Here is a 20,469-nt window from a genome sequence, read left to right as displayed (position 1 = left end):
CACAAGGGATGGGACTCCCTGGACGGTGCCAACCCATCGCAGGGCACAATCACACATACACTCACACACCGATTCACACAATACGGACAATTTGGAAATGCTAATCAGCCTACAATGCATGTCTTTGGATTGGGGTGAGGAAACCGGAGTACCCGAAGGAAACCCTCGAAGCAGGGGGAGAGGCAGGATTCAAACCCCCAACCCTGGAGGTGCTAGGCAAACGTGAACACAATCCATGCTAGCAAAACAAACATTAAAAAAAAAAAAATCTCCCAACAATATACCAGAGCCACTGCTTTTTTTCCCTTTAATTTGTCACCAGTCTATAATGTGTGATGTGTGAACTGCATCATACAGAACTTAGGACATTGATAAAAACAAAGCTTGTGGGTCGCCTAATTGCAAATTATTAAGTGTTAGACTTCTTAAAGAACAGCTAATGTAGCTAAGAATAATCCCAAAACCACAAATATGTATGAAATATATGATAAACCCAACAGGAGTGCCATGTAGAGCACACATCATTACAATATTTAACTCAGCCTGAGGGATGACTAAAAGTCTACCATCCTGCAAAGCTCCATCCCTAATCTAACACTCCTGATCCATTTAATCAAAGCCCTGGAGAGCTTCTGAATATTACAGCTAGGTGTGTTATCATGTGACGGAAACTAAAGCCTGCAGGAGGTGAGGATAAGAACATCAGACTTTGGCTAAGTCTAATCCCTGGAGGTCTGAAGAACAGCATAGAGTAAGAGCTTCCTCTCTTTAGGCCCATTAAACATGGTTTCCTTCTAAGCTATACTATATGTATTTATTCATTTATTTTACAGGTAGACTTATACAAATTTACTTACAGTGGAGACAGAATGCAATCCAACCTGTCTCCGAGAGGAACCACACTCAAGGGGTTTAAGAGTTTTGCTCAAAAATACTACATGGAGTTTTCTGGTAATGTTAGAATATACTTCGAGCAGCTAACATGACCTGAAATACTCAACCACTACTATACCTTTAATACCGTACCATAATATATAGTAATACACACTGTGTGTATACTCAACAAATATCTAAAGCAAATTTATATACTATATGAAGTTATGCATTAGTTAATATTTAGTAGGGCATGTATAAATTTCTATTTAAGCAATATCGCACTCACAATTGTGCGGGCCGAGTGCCATAGCTACTCACAGCTTTGCTGATATTCAGTACACTGTGAGTCCGGTATTGCTTTTATACAACAGTTCTATAAATAAGAAATGAATATCAAGTAACTGACATTTTGGACACAATATGGCCAAATGTTTTATTTGTTTTTGCTCCGCTAACAGAAATAGATCCTGAAGGAAGCTACACTCACGTTATAGCACATCAGCTAGCTGGCTAGCTAGCTCACATTGATTTACACATTCTAGTTAAAGATACAGCTGGTAAAATCAGCATCCCATCTTCCTTTTCATTTTCATCTGAGGAGCTTTTGATATTTTAAGTCAGAAATTATATTCCTGAAAAATGTCTCATTTGCCATGTCCACTGATGATATCGCTAACTCTACTGTAGTAACTGTGTCAGTGGGACTGTTGCTAGAAGTGGAACTGTACGTGGCGAACACAGACGAGTGGACTGATAGAAACAGTGAAATGTTCCAGTGCGGTTATTCTAAATATAAGCCTCTTGGAATGCGGCTCATCCAATTAAATTAGTGGACCGGAACTAACAATTGTATAATTTTTAAAAAAATTTTTAAAAAAGGACATGCAACAACAAAAAAGCACCATTTTATTTCATTTTAAAAAGTTAACTATTGTACATGTATCCCGAAAGCTAATACATACAGCAGCTCATTCAAGGACACAGAGAGCATGGTGAAGCAAGGTGAGAAGGAACCTAGGGGCAGCTGGGATGTTGGCACCCTCAGGTTGCAGCTACACTCACCTGAATCGAGCACCGAAAATGGAATGGTATCACTAAAATGGGGATAGGAAAGTGTCATAAAGGTGCAGAATAAAGACGCATGCATGATTATTGCATATAAAACACACCAACCATATTCCATGTGGATTTGTTCTCAAGATAGCTGAAACTGGTGCTATAAATGATCTAAACACCAGTCTAACTTGGTCTCTTGGTCTCTGTCTCTCTTTCTCTCTCTCTCTCTCTCTCTCTCACACACACACACACACACACACACACACACACACACACACACACACACACACACACACCTTTGTCTTACTATCCTTGTGAGGACCTTTCATTGACATAATTATTAAAAACAGCTAAATCCAACCCTAACCTTAACCACAGTAACCAAAGGGAAACTTTTCGACTCTTTGAATTTTTTTAAAATAAAAGCTGCATTTTTGTATTAAAAAAACAAAACAAAAAAAACCCAGCCAAAATGTCCCTACAATGCCTAAACTGTCAGCTATTCCTATCCTTGTGGGGATATTTGGTTCCCACCAAGACATAAAAAAGGCTGACACACATACACACACATACACACCACAGTCTGTCTCAGTGAGATAACTCCTCCCCACACACACACTCTATGATTGATCCCAGCCAGTTTTGTACCTGAGTGTCTCTGAGGCACTAATGAACCTGATTACACTGCTAATGAAGTGAGCCTCTCATCACTCGATCCACAGGAGACATGCGAGAGATGAAAAGTCAGTGTGTGTGTGTGTGTTTGCAGCGTAAACACACCAGAGATGGATTCAAGACTTTGAAGAACTCTGCCACATTCAGCCTAGTCCAAAAAAATGGCTCAAACAATGGCACATAAACTATATTTAGTCTCTGCTGAGTCAGGAACTGACTGGTCTGGTGTGTGCGCATGTGTGTGTGCGTGTGTGTGTGTGTGTGTATAAAACCGCTGGTGGCTGTGTGGAACAGATTTACCAATCCTATAGGTCATCTTTTGCATAGACAATGAGTCGGTTCATGATGATTCTAACCTTTTCGTGTACAAAGTGCTGCCATTAACGTGCACAAACATTACCGCACAGGCATGGTGAGCAAGACAGCGAATAAAAACGACTAGCTGATGGAAAGAACGCAAACAGAAAATCATAGTTAGGTCAGTGCTGTGTGTGTGGTGGCCTGAGAAAAAGTTTGTGTGAGGTATAAGAACAGACATGATTGCAGTGAAGTTCGTGGCTTGCTGTTCTCTGTGTACCTGTTGCTCTGGCTGCTTTCAGGTCGTCCTGCAACTCTTTTCAAGTGACTGCTGTCTCCTCTCTTACCTTCCTTATCATTAGTCTGAGAGCGCATAGTAAAATCTTGCGTGATGCACCTGTAAGGGAACGATTAGTTGTGGTTCCATGAACTTTCCACCTGCATATTATCAAAGCAGATATCCTGACAAAGATGTTTAAGGGCATTGGTATGACTCTGTAGCTTTTTCATTCGAGTGTTGTTTAATAACGTTGTTCCTGAGAACTTTGCCGATTTATTCACTTACTTCTGTTGGATAAATTTCTTGTTAATGTCTTTTTATTAGCTCATTTAAACAGAGAGACGTATCTCTGACAATTTGGCCAATCAACAGTCTGCATTTCTTTTTAGCTCCAGCCAAAGGTCACATGGTACCTGGACAAGAAGGGAAACTAAATTTAGCTAGGAACTTAGCTTTGACAAATGCAGGATCATGGTTAATTTGCCAAGCCGAGTTCACTTCCCAGTGGAAAAGCACTAAAAGTTTAGGGTGAGTAATCTGACCCTGTCCTAATGTGTTTCTTTGACTTTTCCCTCTCTCTCCCTTTGGCCTTTCTGCCTTCTCTAATTTGTTGTGGCTTTCTTAATTAATGATTTTTTTCTTCACGGCTGTTGAGGGGTTGTTTATATCAAGTGTGATTAAGTCACATGGTTAGGGGAAAGAAAAAAAGGAAGGAAAAAAGGAAAGAAAATAATGTGCAAATGGCAGGTTTGGTGGACAGGGTCACCTTCACGTGTATGAAAACGCTCTTAATTTTGCTCCACCAGGGAAATTACCATGGCAGATTAAATGGTGCCTGTCCACCCTGTCTGAGTCCATACATTACCTTCAGCACAATGCAGACAGCGCAAAAGCATGAGAAATGCAATTGTGACACATTCTGTTGCTAGCAGGAAATTTCCGAGGTATGGGAATAGAGTGGCACTGAATCCCATCTCAGAAATGTTTTAATGCAGCTTAGATTCTTTCTCTTGCTTGAAAATAATGATTTAAAGTCCCTCCAGGCTTTACACCTTCTTCATAATACTAGCTCTCCCCTGAATAAGTACCCGCCCGTGTATTTCAGTTCATTATGCAAACCAAAATTGGCCACAGTGCCCTCTATCCTCTCTCTCCACCCTGTAATAGCACCCTAATTGATATTCTGCGTCATGCAGCAGGCATTTCCTTATTCAAATGCTCTCTGGCCCAAGGTCAGTGACGCCGGAGTCGTGGTCGTGTCCTTCCTCGTGACGCTCCGTTTCTCTCGCCTTAGCTGCTCCAGCGCGTTGACTTGGCACCACCACTGATCTTTGTCATGGTGCAGAGAGATTAAGTAGACAATCAACCTCAGAGCGCTCGGTAATCATTCCAGTACGCAGCATGGCCCGACCCCTGATGTGGGATCGACCCCTGTTAGAGAAACCACTGCCAAAATTCATGCTATTTTTATGCAGTTACGATTCGTTTTCCTGCTCAAAAAAAAAAAAAAAAAAAAAAAGAATTAATATCCCTCAGGGCCTTAAACCTTTATTATAATACCACATCTCCCACACTGACCTCTGACCAAGGACTGTATTCCCCAAACCTGCTTCAGTATAAGTACTGAGCAATGATCTTATTGGAGGAGGGAGAGGGAAAAAAAAAAAAAAAAAACACTAGGCCTGATTTCTTATCTGAATTGCTGGAAATTTAGACTTCTTCTGATACTTTATTATTCTTATGAAAAGCGCAAAAAAATGCTCCATTGACCACGCACAGACTGTACAGCATATTATACACCTAAATAGCTACAACTTTGAGAATATTTTTGTTGTGACCTTGGAAGACAAATCACTACTGTAAATTCTGGCCAAAACTGCCAAAAATTGCATTTACACCTGTAACATACTATGACACTTCAGTTTTAAGAAACCATAAATACACTCCCCAGCTATTTTACACATGTACACCTGCTCATTCATGCAGTTATCCAATCAGCCAATCATGTGGCAGCAGCACAATGCAGAAAATCATGTAGATACAGATCAAGAGCTTCAGCTAATGTTTACATCAAACATCAGAATGGGTGAAAATGTGATCCAATTTGCTTTGACCGTGGCATGGTGGTTTGTTCCAGACAGGCTGATTTGAGTATTTCAGAAATTGGGATCTCCTGGGATTTTCATACACAATAGTTTCTATAGATTATACAAAATGGTGTGAAAAACAAAACAAAACAAAAAAAAACAACAAAGCAAACAAACATACAAAAAAAAAAAAACAGTGTGTAGCAGTGAGTTCTGCAGACGGAAATGCCTTGGTGAGAGAGGACAAAGGAGAATGTCCAAACTAGCTTGAGCTGACAGGAAGGATACGGTAACTTCAGTAGCCACTCTTTACAACTGTGGTGCGCAGAAAAGCATCTCAGAATGCACAGCATGTCAAACCTTGAGGTGGATGGGCTACAACAGCAGAAGACCACATGGCGATCTAGTCCTATCAGCCAAGAACATAAATCTCATGTTATAACAGGTTCACAAAAACCGGATAGTTGAAGAAAAACTTCACCTGGTCTTTTTCTTTAACTTTCCAGCATGAGTGAGCCTATGCCCTGTGAACTTTCTGCTTTTACAATGTATGTAAGCAGACTTAACTGCTAGATAAATCATTAACCTCAGTCAGTAGATAGTTTGTGTGCAGAGTTTGTATTTTACAGTTGCCTAGCAACTATTCATGTTTAAATTGTATATAATCTTTATGTAAAATCCTCTTTAACGTGATCTTAGCTAGGACCTATTTAGCACTTAATGCATGTTGGTCCAAGTCCAGAAATAATAATACATAAATGGTATTTGGATGAACTGAAAGGATGCCCTGGGCTGTGTGGAGCTGCCAGCATCCATCTAATACTGCTACAGCAGTATTTATGAATTTGTGTTATGAGGTTCATTCCAGTAAACAAACAGAGTGTGTGTGCCATATGATTTAGATGTTATTTAGAGGTCTGGAGATGAGGGGCAACATTGGATGCAGTTTGGATGAGGGTTCAATTTTTCATTTAGAGGAGCATGAGAGGTTCAGCCTCACAGTTATTGTTCAGGTTTGCCTGAGGCAACTCATAGTGCTGCACCGACTTCTTCTTTCCAAACACACCATCTGTACCAGCATCATTCACCAGAGACACACCGGCCTTTTCTCTGCAAAGGTGACCCTTTCTTTTTCTTCCCTCCCTCTTTCTCCCTTTTATGTCATTAGCCAACAATTTCACTTATCTTTTCAGATAACAGCTAAAAATGATAGCAGATGTGTGTCATATCTACATTTATGATTACTTATATTGGTTTTCTGCAGCATTTAAAGCATGTGTCAAACACAAGGCCTGTGGTCTAAACCGCGGTCTAAACATGGGTTAAAATGTTTGTGGATCTTGATGTACATCACACTTATCTTTAAAAACGATTCAGAAGCACATTATGTGTTGTGCTGGCATCTATTTTAATTTCAGAATCTTGGTTGATGAATATATTGTATAATTAAAAAACAAATTGTTGAAAGGTATTGATCAGAAGAGGGCACAAAAGAATTTCCAAAATGTTAGATGTACCATGGAAAATGGGACACCATGGTGACATTACCCAGAACAGGAAATCCCCCCAAAATTTAGAAAAGGACAAAACAAAAGCTTACCAGGGAGGCAGCAAAGAGACCTACAGCAACATTAAAGGAGCTGCAGGAATATCTGAGAAGTACTGATTACTCTCTGCATGTGACAACAATCTCTCATATTCTTCACATGTCTGGACTATGGGGTAGGGTGGCTAGACAGAAGCCCTTTCTCATGGGAAAAAAAATAAATAAATCAAAACATCCAAGCCCACCAAAATCACTCCAAATCATGTGTCAAAATGTGTCATGATCTGATGAGACCAATGCAGAAATTTTTGGGCATATTTTGAAAAGGTGTTTGGCACAAATTCAAGAAGGCTTATCACCCAAACAACACCATACCCACTGTGAAGCATGGTGGTGGCAGCATCATGCTATGGGGCTGCTTCTCTTCAGCTGAGACTGGGATCTATTTTGGCACAAAACCTGCAGGCCTCAGAGAGACAGCTGAAGATGAAGAAAAATGTCACCTTCCAGCATGATAACGACCCAAAGCACATATCCAAGTCAACAAAGGAACGGTTGCAGAAGAAGATCAATATTTTGGAATGGCCCTGTCAGAGCCCAGGTCTAAATCCTATCAAAAACCTGTGGAATGACTTGAAGAGGGCTGTGCATAGGAGATCCCCTCACAATTTGATTGAGCTGAAACATGAATGATTGAGCTGAAACAGAATAAAATTGCCAAATCAAGATTAAGTTGCTAAATTTGGCCAAGTTTTGGTTAAGACTCTTAATCAAAAATACTGAGTGCTGTATTACAAGCAAAAGGTGCTTTTACAAAGTGTTAGTTAAGGGTGCAGTTTTTTCACACTTATGCAACCAAGTTTTTTCTTTTCTTTTTTTCCTAAAAACATTTCTATTTGTTCCCCTGGATTTTGTGGGTTGCTATATTACATTAAAGGTGAAAAAATATTTGACTTATCTTGATTTCATTTTTTACAACATAAAAAACTGCAATTTTAACAGGGCTGTGTAGACTTTTTATATCTGCTGTACACTGCTGACCTACTACTGATCTACCACTGACCTACCACCACTGCTGATCTACCACTGACCTACCACCACTACTAATCTACCACTGCTGATCTACTACTGATCTACCACCACTGCTAATCTACCACTGATCCACTACCACTATTCTACTGCTGATCTACCACTAATTTATTTCTGATCTACCACTAGTAATCTATTACTGATCTACCACTGACCTACCACCACTGCTAATCTACCACTGCTGATCTACTGCTGATCTACCACTGACCTACCACCACTACTAATCTACCAATGATCCACTACCACTATTCTACTGATGATCTACCACTGTCCTTCCACCACTGCTAATCTACCACTGCTGACCTACTACTGATCTGCCACTGACCTACGACCCCTGTTGATCTACCACTGCTGGATCTTCCACTGATCTACCACTGCTAATCTACTATTGATCTATGGCTAATCTACCACTGGTGAGCTACTACTGACTTACTACTGATCTACTACCACTGATTTTCCACTGCTGATCTCTTGCTGATCTACCACTGATCAACCATTGGTGCTCTACCAATAATCTATTTCTGATCTTCTACTGCTTATCTACTACAGATCTACTACTGATTTACCACTACTGAGCTACTACTGATCTACCGCTGATCTGCTGATGATCTACCACTTCCGATCTAACTATCATCTACCACAGATCTACAGGTGAACTAATGCTGATTTAATGCTGATCCATCACTACCTCTGATCTAGTGCTGCTGATCTACCACTGATCTATCACTACCTCTGATCAACAGCTGATCCATCAACAATCTGCTGCTAGTATATCCTGTGTGGTGTTTGTTTTGGTGAGCATGTGCTGAGAGAAAGGGAGATTTATGCTTTTTGAGATTTAAGCCACATCCACTTTAGTAGTGCACTGTGGAAAATCAACACTCTAAAACCTCTGGGAGGCATGGACATTGACAGCAAGACCACACACCGACACACACACACCCTACCTACTCGATTGCAGATGATTTTGAAGGTGGCATATTTTACGTTACGGGGGGTGTCTGGTTTGTGCATTTGTCCTTCACTGAATCATTCAGATGTAACAGCAGACTGCACGCTGACTTTCCAGTATTTCCACAAGCTCTCGTCATTCTGGAACTAACCTGGTGGGGCAAATCCTCTTACAATCCTTTTAGACAGCATGGCAAGAGACAGAAAGGAGAAGTTTCTCCCAGGTAAACATGGCCAGGTTGTTCGATTGATGTTGTGAGAGAGGAAGGACAACATTTTCTCTTTCTGGTCCCTACAGGCTAAGGGTAGAATACTAACACAGCAACAGCCCCGGTCAATACACACTCACACGCTCACAGAGAAAGTGTTCTGAAAGGATTTAAAGGTAAACTGTTATCAGAATGTTATGTATTTGACAGTTTTTTAAGGTGGTTAGATCGTAACCCAACACAAATGTTCCTGTAGTGTTCAGGTAACACTGACTGTGCTGTATTACTCTTAGTCTTCACATTTTTAAACTGTCATTGACACATAAAAATAGACACCATTAAAAACTTTATATACCTAAAATTGGTTCAAAAACTCTCAGAACACCCAGAAACCCTGGGTGTTGGATTTTTTTAACCAAAATTTCATGCTCTTGAGTGTTTGCAAATTTAAGCATAAGAAGGCTAACTAATGTAAACCTCCACTTGATTGACTTCAGATCATATAATCTGTATGGATTACTGCACTTTTTATATCTGGAATATACTGTCAAAGTTAAATTGCTTATTTTTTATTGTGTTTACAGCATTTAGCAGACACACTTATCCAGAGGTACTTACAGAAAGGCTTCAGAGTCTCTATCAAAAACACATCTCATGCTAGTTTACTGGCTCATGGACTAAGAGTACCATCCAGACCATGTTGTGAAACTCAGTTGTTTTATATTATTGGCATTAGTTTAAAAAAAAATATATATATATATATATATATATTAATATTATAATTATATTATAATATATATTAATATTATAATTATATATAATATATATTAATATTATAATTATATTATAATATTAATATACTTAATATTATATATTATTAAATATTTTATTGGCATATATATCAAAATAACTTCCACTTCTGTCTTTCAGCCTTTTCCCTGATCATTCATTTCATTCTTCCAGCTGTCTGTGCACTTGACCTTTTATGGAGTTTTGGGGGTGTCATTAAATGCAAATGAGCCATGTTGGGAACGCCCTTTGCACTTCGCAGGTGATTAATACACCAGCGTACAAAGATACAAAGAAAATCAGTATTTCTGAAACTTTTGTAAATCTGGTGCAAAATTTTAGTTTGGTTTGGCTTATGCAAACATTTACACATTCACATCTTTAACATTAATTTTAACATTAATTTTTAATTTTAAACATTAATATTATTCAGCTTTAGGACCTAACGTTCACACAACATTCCCTGTAACATTAAAATTGACATTATGGAACCATTCGATTAATGTTTCTACAACTAGAAATGCTGTACGAATGTTTATAAACGTTATGTAAAAATCTTCTACGAGCATCCGGATTGAACATTTTAGATAGAAACAAATGCAAGCTTCCAAGAATGTTCCTGCTGATGAAAAGCTGTAATGCAGGCAGATCCTGCACATGCCGTTCCTACACAGGGACACACTGACATTGATGTTGAAAAATCCCTAGAGGTTTCTAACAAAACACCATTTCCTAAGCCTGACCGCTGTTTCCTTTTTTTACTGATGGGTTGGAGGTTTGTTTGTCGATTTGCTCTTATGCTTTTCATTTCCTTTGGGCACCAGATTGAATTAATTTTGATAGACACCACAATGCCACACATGAGGAAACAAGAGGAGATTGCGCAAAATTTCAATACTTTCGCAATTATAGCTCTATAAACATGAAGAGAGAGAGAGAGAGAGAGAGAGAGAGGGAGGAAAAAAAAAACATTTTCAGGATCATCACTGTTTTCTCTTGTGTCATGGGCATGGGGATTATAATGTGCTTCATTTATACTCTTTCTCCAACTTAACAGATGAGTGAGTAGATTCTGTTTACTGTTGGACCTTTCTCTCTCTCTCACTCTCTCTCTCTCTCTCTCACACACACAGACACACACACACACACACACACACACGAGTTTGGGTTTACATAAGATATGCAAGTCTGACTAGCCGAAAGTAAATGTTAAAGCCCATGTGTTAACATAAGCCCCTTTTCTGTGTTTTCTCTCAGTAACCGGATCAGGCCTGCACCATCCCTTCCCTCCCATTATCCCCTCCCCTTTAATTAAGTCTTGGCTCGCTGTTCTGCATCCCAGCATTCCTGCTGCTGTGGCTATTACAGCTCGCCGTATGGAGTGCTGTGGCTGCCAGAGGCCCTGCCTGGCACGACTCACCTGGGGTAAATGAGGCCGCTTGATCATACCCACTCTCGCCTCGGGTGCCTGTGTGATGTTGAAGAGTGCCTGCAGGGCACTCAGTGCCGCCTTTCTCTTTGCCAGCTTCTTGCTGCAGCCTGTGCCCTCGAATATTCTGCCGTCCACCAGCACGGCCATCACGAAGCAGCGGCGAGCGCGTCTGCCCCGGGCGCTCTGGCACAGGCAGGCATAGCGTGCTCCCGGCCGCAGATTATTCAGCAGCACTACGGGGCTTGGTGGAGGAGGCGGTTCAGGTGTTGGTGGAGGTGTGGAAAAGTGGGCGTCACCTTGCCTTGCTTGTACCACCATCAAGTCCAGCGTGTGGCGCAATCGGAGGGCGCTAGAGAGCAGCTCAGACTTGGCTGAACGAAAACCGTCTGGTTCAAAACCTTTAAACAGTGTTTCAGGGAAGTCCGAAAGGTCAGAGGTGAAGTCCGTGGTGGGATTAGATACTCCTCCCATGGCTGAGTGAGCCTGAGCGGCGTTGGGGAACTGCACAAAGGAGCTGAGCGCTAACTCAGCTGCCCTCATTTTAGCCTTTTTCTTAGTAGGGCCCGTTCCCTCGAAGGTGAGCCCGTTGACGTCGACGGCGATGGAGAAGAGTGGAGCGTGCACTGGGCCCGTCTGAGACACGGTGCGGTACTGCAGACCCGGACGCAGCTCGTTCAGCTGCACCACGGCGTTCTTCGGTGTGTCTGACCATGAGGACCTTCTGCAGCACACTCGCAGCTCACATACACGTCCGTTGTTGTCCTCCTCTAACGGACGCTTCCGTTTCAGAGTGCCCGTGCTGCTCCGGGACGAATCGGACAGGAAGAAGGATGGACGATCTGATGTCATGATTGTGCGGTCCTCAAAGTTCCCTGTGTTCCAGTTCTCTTTGACCTCTGTACTGCTGGTACCTGATAGAAGACAAAACATACAAAACATACATGCCAAACTGAAGTACAGAAACATAGAGGAATGGATTAATAAAATCAATTTTATTTATTGTACTTTTATTCTATTTTTTACACAGCTTCTTATATATTTTAGATTTGTGATTTAATTTTATTTATTTTTACTAGTTAATTATTATTATTATTAAAAATATGGTCATATACTGTGAAACATACCTTCTTTCTGATCAATTCTGTACACATATACACTACACAAACTGTATATTGCTCCTATATGAACACTTTTTTCATTAATAATATTTTTAGCTTTTCTTATATCTATCTAAAATTTCAGATTTTTTTGATATATATCTATATCTATCTATCTATCTCTCTCTTATATATATATATATATATATATATATATATATATATATATATATATATATATATAATTTCTGATTTTTTGAATACCCTCCATTCAAGGGTATGTCTTTTATACCTTTAGAATGCATCTTTCACCTCAAAACATGAATATAATGTATATTTTGTGTATTTTTTTAAAGACCTCTGATGCACCTTTAACCTAGAAGATAATTAAAGGTACACCACATACACCTTCCCAGGTAACACATCCATACTAAAGCTACACAAGATGTACCTTTCAAGGTGTCACCATAGCGACAAGGAAAAGTTCAACATGTCACTTTTATTTCCCAGCTTGCATGTCTGCATCGTTGTGAGCAAATTCCAGTGAAGTCAAGTGCAACTTTGACTCAGATCTACACAAGATTTCTTTATAGACATGAAATGTTACAGCAGCATGTCGTGCTACCACCATGACAAAAAAAACCACGAATACACCAGCTAAACCGAGTCAACGGCAGCTGTAGCATGGTTTATAAAGTCAGCTGTAAATGGGTGTGATGTCTCCATTTCCTCTCCTCTCTGGTGCCTAAACTTTGACTTAGAATTAGAAGAAAAATCTGTCAGATGAAATACAATGATATTATAATAATAATAATAATAATAATAAAAGAAAAAAGCTCAAGTAGCAGCTCCTGAAAGCTCCCTGTGAGCGTGGCTCTTATTTAAGTGTTTTAAAATCCATGGACAAATTCTCCCAAATGGGGAAATTATCTGCTAAATCGCTTCTGTAATCTGCCTCAAAATTGCCTCAGGGTTCATGCTTAAAGTGGGTGCGATTTGTCTCCGGTATTCAATGCAAAGCAGCAATCCCTGTCATAATGGAGGAGAGCACACACTGTTCCTGAGTTTGAGAGAGAAAAAAAAAAGACTCTGTTTCATATTAATGCTTTCTAGACAAGCTTCCACAGCCTGCTCCACTGTGCTTCACTCTTCTAAAGCAAATACTTCACATTTCACACTGAAACACTACACACGCTACGATACACACCTGAAAACATGGTGGTGGTCTACAGGTCAGCATATTCTGATAAATACTGTACTGATCCTTTAGAGAATAATATAAGTTAAAGAAAAAAGTTAAATAAAACAATAGCTGCCATGTTGGTTTTGTACTTACTTAGCGTGTCTTCATCCTCTGTGCTGCTCGGACCTGGACTCATATACTTGAAGGGGACAATCAGTGCAGACAGCATGCTGCTCACTTTTTCTGTAACACACACACACAATCATGTGAGTTGAACCTGGGCTGGAGAACCAACTAAAAGAACATGCATAAACTTTATACAGAGTCAGAATTTGTGGCTTTATCTTTTTAGAGGATTTTTTTTTACATGAATAAGGAATAAAACACTGTGTGACATGCTGTTATAATAAAATAATCCACACCAGTATGGTGCAATGCGACCTGACGTGAAGTTGCGTTACTGTTACCACCCCGATGTTGAGTATTTTCCAATAGTGCGTCCTTTTATACCACTGCAATTTGCCAATAATTACAATTTTCTATTTAATAAATACTGAGACAAATACTGAGACATTATATCTGTTCAGATTTACATTTAATGTTATGGAATGTCCATGTAGTTCCTGTTTTATGTTATAGCACCTATAATCAGCCATTCAGTCACTTTCTCTTGAAGTAAATAAGAAAAAAAAAAAAAAAAACAACGTAGCTTCTTAAGAAACAGCTTCACACGCAATGTTCTCCGTGATGAAGACTATCACATGGAGGAAAACTGCTGTAACCCTGACAGTTACAAAACACAGACTCTGCAAACTCATTTAAAAAAATGTTAAATAAACGTCTCCTCACAGAAAACTTCAATATCGATTATACATCCATCCATCCTCAATGGGGTGCCAACCCATCACAAGGCACAATCGCAAACACACTCATACACCCATTACGGACCATTTGGAAATGCTAATCAGTCTACAACGCATGTCTTTGGACCGGGGGAAGAAACCAGAGTACCCGGAGGAAACCCCCGAAGCACAGGGAACATGCAAACTCCACACACACCGGGAGGATGCAGGAATCGAACCCCCAACCCTGGAGGTGTGAGGCAAACGTGCTAACCACTAAGCACATCATAATCCATTTATTATAAGAGTTAGAGTATGTAGAGCGTCCAACATACAAGTCCCTGTGTAAGTTGTTTCTATGGCAAAAAAATGATGAGCGCATTAATATAAACCTGTGATTTGCTTTGCAGCTGGAACTACTGGCAGAGCTGCTGTTATAGAAAATTAATCCACACCTTCTGACCAATCAGAGTCAAGAATTCAACTCAATAGCACTGTGGATTAATTAATGACAAAACAGGCCATGATTCAGGTGACTCAGGTGTCTGAGTCTCTGTTTAGTGTACATGCAAAGAAGAAAAAGAAAAAAGGCTTTTGTTCAACTGGATTATGTCATTATGTTATTAATGCTATTGATCTGGTTACACTGAAAGAAGGGAATATGTAGTCAGTCAGATTTAAGATAATATATTACGTATAGTTTGCATAAAATGATAAAGTTTCTCACCAAAACGTAATTTCACTGCTTATACTAAGTTTAATTTAAACAAGTTCCTAATTACTATTGAATTATGTACAGTGAGTGTGAGCAATTCACGCAGTATTAACGTAAAGCAATTACGTTATGAAATTTCACGAGGGTGTTTAGTATTAACATGATTAAATTGAGTGTAGCAGTAATGTGGTTGTTGGAGAACACCAGTGACCTGGGCTCGATCTTCAGCTCGGGTGAGAGCGTGGACTTTGATTTTATTCAGGGGTTTGAAAATACATACTCAAAACATGTTTAATGTACGAAAACTAATTGTGTTAATGTAACTCCGTTCAATCATGTGGAACCGCTGTACACATTCGAATCAATTAAATTCAATGAGCCCCCCCCCACCCCCCCCACCCCAGAGTAGTTTCATCATGGGTGCTAGCTAACGTAAGTCTACATATATTTATAGCTTTATTCAGCTAACTAAATATCCATCAGTCACTTTATCCATTTCATGTTACACAACTAGAAATAACAAATTTACACTGAGTATACTGTATGTACATGCATAAAAGTAATTTCCTAACAAAATGTTTGATATTATTAATAATTCCTCCAACACGATTACACGCACTTATATAACGTGATAATCCAGTCAATAATAAATCATTAATACAGTTTATTTTGAAATTCATAATATCTGCACTTCGCTTTCCCCCCCACTTTGCAACATGCCAACCTGCAATTTAAAAAAATAAAATTATTATTTTTTAAACATGGAGATGCTTTTGATGAAAGGTAACTAAATAATTCTAAATAATTTAGAATTAAAATACTACTATTTTAATGACATCGCAATGCTTTTTAAACCTAAAATGTTTGTTTACGTACACTAACAATACAGTCATTGCGAAACATTTCTCAAAATCCGATAACAGTTTTAAATTGATGTAATATATCTTACTATGCCTTTTAAACGGACTTTTAAATAACCTTGTAACTGCTGAAAGCAGATGATGATTGTATTATTAGTGTACATGTAAATGCACTTACTGTTTGTCCAAAAAGCATTTAGATGTCATTACAATTCAGTCTCAGAGAGATTAGCTTTGTTTCCATCTAAATATCAAATTACATTTCAGGAAATAGGATTCATTATATGGGTCCACATTCCTCACTGTCTATAAACAATGGCAAAATGTATTTGGCAATTTATCGTGGAAATGGACATTCAGGAACAGCAATTACCGTATGCACACTTTTTACATCCAGCAATTCCATTATTTACTCAGAGAACGCATTTCCATCACTGTTTAATACAGAGCGCCGGAGAGGACACTTTTTTTTTTCTGTTTAAGAAAGCCACTTACTGATAACCAAACATTTCTGAGAGTTTCCTTTCCCTTCTTCTTGAAGATGTGTGTATTTGTTTGTCTTTGTCTTTGTCTTTGTGTGTGTGTGTGTGTGTGTGTGTTGTTTACTCTGGAGCTTCCTATTAGAGACATGAGTTCAGGGAGGAGTGAGAGAGACTGACAGAGGAGCCAGGCGCCATAATTACATCCCTCCTCGACCCACCGCGGCCTAATGATCAACAGCTCTAAAGACCTGACATGAAGCTGTGAGGATGAAGAGAGAGGAAGAGGAGAAGGAGCGAGAGAACGAGAGACTCAAATACATACACACACTCCCTATAGGACCTCATCATCATTTCCCATAGCTACAGTAAGACTGTTCACTGCTTATAAAAGAGTAAAAACTGACAAGCAAAAAATATTACTAGAAATTATATACAGGAAATATTTAGATGTAAACATGTAAAATTCATTCATCATCCATATGTGTTTCTCAACCTTAATCACTGTATAGAATAGACAATAACTATTTTTGTCTATTTTAGGGGTGTGTATGTAAATTCCTGGACCCAAAATAATATTTAATGTATGTTTACTCATCCTGTTGTGATGAAGATCCACATCTGTCTAGAGATCTGAGATTGTTTTAAATGAATGAATGAATGAATTCATTTGTATTGTTTACATAATAGATTATTATATTCATTGCTATAAAAAAAAATGGGATTCTTACTTATTTCACTTAAAGGGAATTTTTGGGGTCACTAAAGAAAAAAGGTTGAGAGCCCCTGGTGTAGTGTAACTCAGCTAGTTAACCTGAGGTCAAGTTCCAAAGCTAGAATGAAATTATTTTACCGAACACATTTTGCAGTGAATATGATTCTAGCTATAGACTGCGTTTTGTGTTTGTTAGCTACGCTGGTAGCGTACATTTAGCTAACGTTTAACAGTGTACAGTTTTAGACAGAAAGGAAGTCAAATCTTATGTTTTATAATGACACCATTTCAAGACAACAGTCCAATTCGACCTTGGTAGCTTGGAGTCTTTGGCTGAACTGTAGCACCAAAATGGCTGTTCCTGTGAGTGAGCTCCCCTTGCACATACCCCGACCAAACGGAGGCAACAGAGAAAGAGCGAGAGCGAGAGAGAGAGAGAGAGAGAGAGAGAGAGAGAGAGAGAGAGAGAGAGAGAGAGAAAAAACACAATCTGAAGCTGTGTCACCTATCAGAAACCTTAAGAAATCCTTCCCGCTTGACTGAAACGTGACTGTGCCAAGGCAGCAGGGATTCTGACAACTTGTGTTGAGTGAGATAAGGAACGAGAATCCAATTATTTCTCCTTACCAAGCTGTAGCCAGGATGCTCTCTCTCTCTCTCTCTCTCTCTCTCTGTCTCTCTCTCTCTCGCCCCTTTTCCATCAGAACTGAAAAAAGATTTCTAGGTCAAACACAGAACAGCTAAAATGGCGAATGTCAGCAAGTGGAAGTGAAGATACAGCGCTTCCATTGTTCTCGTCTTCTGTGTCACTTCCTGAATGACGACTGCTGGAGACAGGACGTGAATAAATAATGGAAGGTGCTATCAACATCATCTACCAATCACTCCCAAAGTGCTGAAACAGTCTTTCAGCATCAATCACGGGTTTGAGCGATGATCCTGAGGTGTACCCAAGTTCATCCTGAAGGTTTCATTGAGTCCGGGTAACGAGCTAATATAAACCCTGTCTACTGATAGATTTTATAACAATACAATAATAAAATTGCCATATTTTAAAATACAAGTCACATCCGAGGTCATCACTGTACCATCGGCCTCTTCAGTTAATTCACCTGTTTCTCTTTATCTGGAAGAGTATTTACTCACTTTGGTGTGTTAGACTTTTGTCTGAATTCATTCTCTATTTATATAAAGTGTCCTATTTCAAGTCTCAGCCCCACTGTAGCGTTATCAAAATCCTAAGTGGACAATTATATTACGTGAATAGTTTATTATAAATACTACTTCATAAATCTAGTATACACTATTTTCTCTCCATTTTCTTGTTAATTTCTCTCTAATTTGACCAATTCCCACCCACTAGCTAGCTCTCCTCTACCATACAACAGCTACTGACCGTGGCGTGTGAAGGCCAACACATGCTTCCTACAAGATACTTGAAGCCAGACAGCTACATCTTTTCAAACTGCTGCTAATGCTGCATCACACAGAGGAAAGCACCCTCTTCTATCTGCCCTCTTCTTCATACATGTGCTCAAAGACATCCACGATTGGCTAGCGTCACTGTGACTGACAGGGGAGAGCGAGTGCGTCATCCCTCCCACCCTGAAAACACGGCCCGTTTTGTTCGCTTGGAGTTCTGGTCACAGATGTCTGTGGCATTGCCAGGATTTGAACTTGTGATCTCCGGGGAAAAGGGTGAAAGCTTTTTTGTCGCTTCCCTCAGGAGCCTAGTGTACAGTATTGATAGGAACTCAGGCGCTTTTCAGTGAGTCAGATCATTTGACTCAGCTCACCAATAAGAGTCAACTCTTTCAGCTCCCAAACAACTTACTGCCATTTTGTTCTAAAACTAGATTAAAAATATTTAGTCTAGTTTTAGAACAAAATGGCAGTAAGTTGTTTGGGAGCTGAAAGAGTCGACTCTTATTGGTGTTTTTTTAATACATTTCTGCGTTATATCTAATCATATACATGGCTGCTGAGGACACTCATGCGCTGTTTGGACAGAAGATGAAATGAAATTAACCAAGGATTTTTTTAATTAACAAAAGCAACATCAAACATTACTGCAAGCCAGACCCAGATAAAGTACTTAGTAAAGATGATTGAATTTAGACTAATAAACAGTACAGATGTTGAAAAGTTTTTTTTTTTTTCATTAAATTACACACAGAATAGAAGGAGAGGGAAAAAACAGCTCATATACTACATGAGTTGGCTCTTAAAGTTCAAATAAAAGAGCCAGATCAAAGAACCAACTCATTTTTGGCAAATGACTTGTTACACATCACTACTGTACGATCAATGTGACTAACTTCCACTAAAAAGTATCACAAGATAGTTTATTTCTTACAGTTTGCTTGTTCAGATCGAAATTTGCTTGAGAATGAGGGGTTTGTGTGTGTGTGTGGACGGAGTACAAATAAGAAATGGAGGGAATTTGTTGGAAGTAAAAAAAAAAAAAAACCCTAAGAACAATAAATAAATAAATAAATAAGTAAACAAACAAATAAATAAATAAATAGAGCCAAGCTCATAAAAATTCATGTTAGAAAAAGGTTGTTAAAGGCTGATGTGTAATTGCAGCTCCAGTCTCAGCATGACTACAGGATGGCGCAGAATCTGGACGCACTCCTTCCAACAGCTGTTTCCTGATATTCGAGAATGTTACAGACACTTTCATAGAATCACAGTGTAGGCAGGAGACGGTTCGCGCTGCTGAACTCCACAAGAGAGCCTGTTTCATTAGTACCTGCAAACACTTCACCTGACGCTGTTGTTAAACGATAATGAAATGCGAGATAAATATTTCAGCAATGTCTAACAAGTACAGAGAAGAGGTTTCTGGGAAAAAAAAAGTTTTCTCTAGAAGAAGAAAAAAAAAAGTTAAATTGAAAGAACACATGTGAAAGGAATGCTTTTGTCAGACTGTGTTGGAGTATTGTTCAAGCATGCTGAAAAATCCTTAAATATATTAAAAAAAAAAAAAAAAAAAAAAAATGAATTGGTAAAATCCCAGGACTGTTAATGACAGAACTCCTGAGTTTGTGTAAATTTACGTACTGCACAACAAGACTCACTAATGTGAACCTCAATTAATCAGCTACGAAATGTATAATTATCATGAGTTACTGCAATTTCATACACAGATTATACGGTCAAGTTTGAATCACTTATTACATTTACTCCCATGAATATAATGAACATTTAGATGGAAATATTTCGAAAAAGAAAGCAATCCAAAAGAAACACAAATCCATAAAATTCCTAATGAGACAAATAAAAGTA

At 39.0% G+C, this 20,469-nt stretch overlaps 1 protein-coding gene across 2 annotated transcripts in view; it reads right to left on the bottom strand.

Moving 5' to 3' along the window:
* adarb2 (adenosine deaminase RNA specific B2 (inactive)) overlaps window positions 1-20,469 on the bottom strand; it is a 194,867-nt gene that overhangs the window by 58,726 nt on the left and 115,672 nt on the right. For both annotated transcript variants that reach the window (XM_026944890.3, XM_034308448.2), the window contains exons 2-3: window positions 13,721-13,810; window positions 11,276-12,198 (exon numbers count right to left, since the gene is read on the bottom strand). In XM_026944890.3, coding sequence (XP_026800691.1) covers window positions 11,276-12,198; window positions 13,721-13,810 — 1,013 coding nt within the window. The remainder of the gene's footprint in view (window positions 1-11,275; window positions 12,199-13,720; window positions 13,811-20,469) is intronic.

This window comes from Pangasianodon hypophthalmus, chromosome 1 (assembly GCF_027358585.1).
Source record: "Pangasianodon hypophthalmus isolate fPanHyp1 chromosome 1, fPanHyp1.pri, whole genome shotgun sequence".
Taxonomy (NCBI): domain Eukaryota; kingdom Metazoa; phylum Chordata; class Actinopteri; order Siluriformes; family Pangasiidae; genus Pangasianodon; species Pangasianodon hypophthalmus.
The sequence above is the reverse complement of the archived record's forward strand: the minus strand, read 5'-3'. Positions and strand labels throughout refer to the sequence as shown.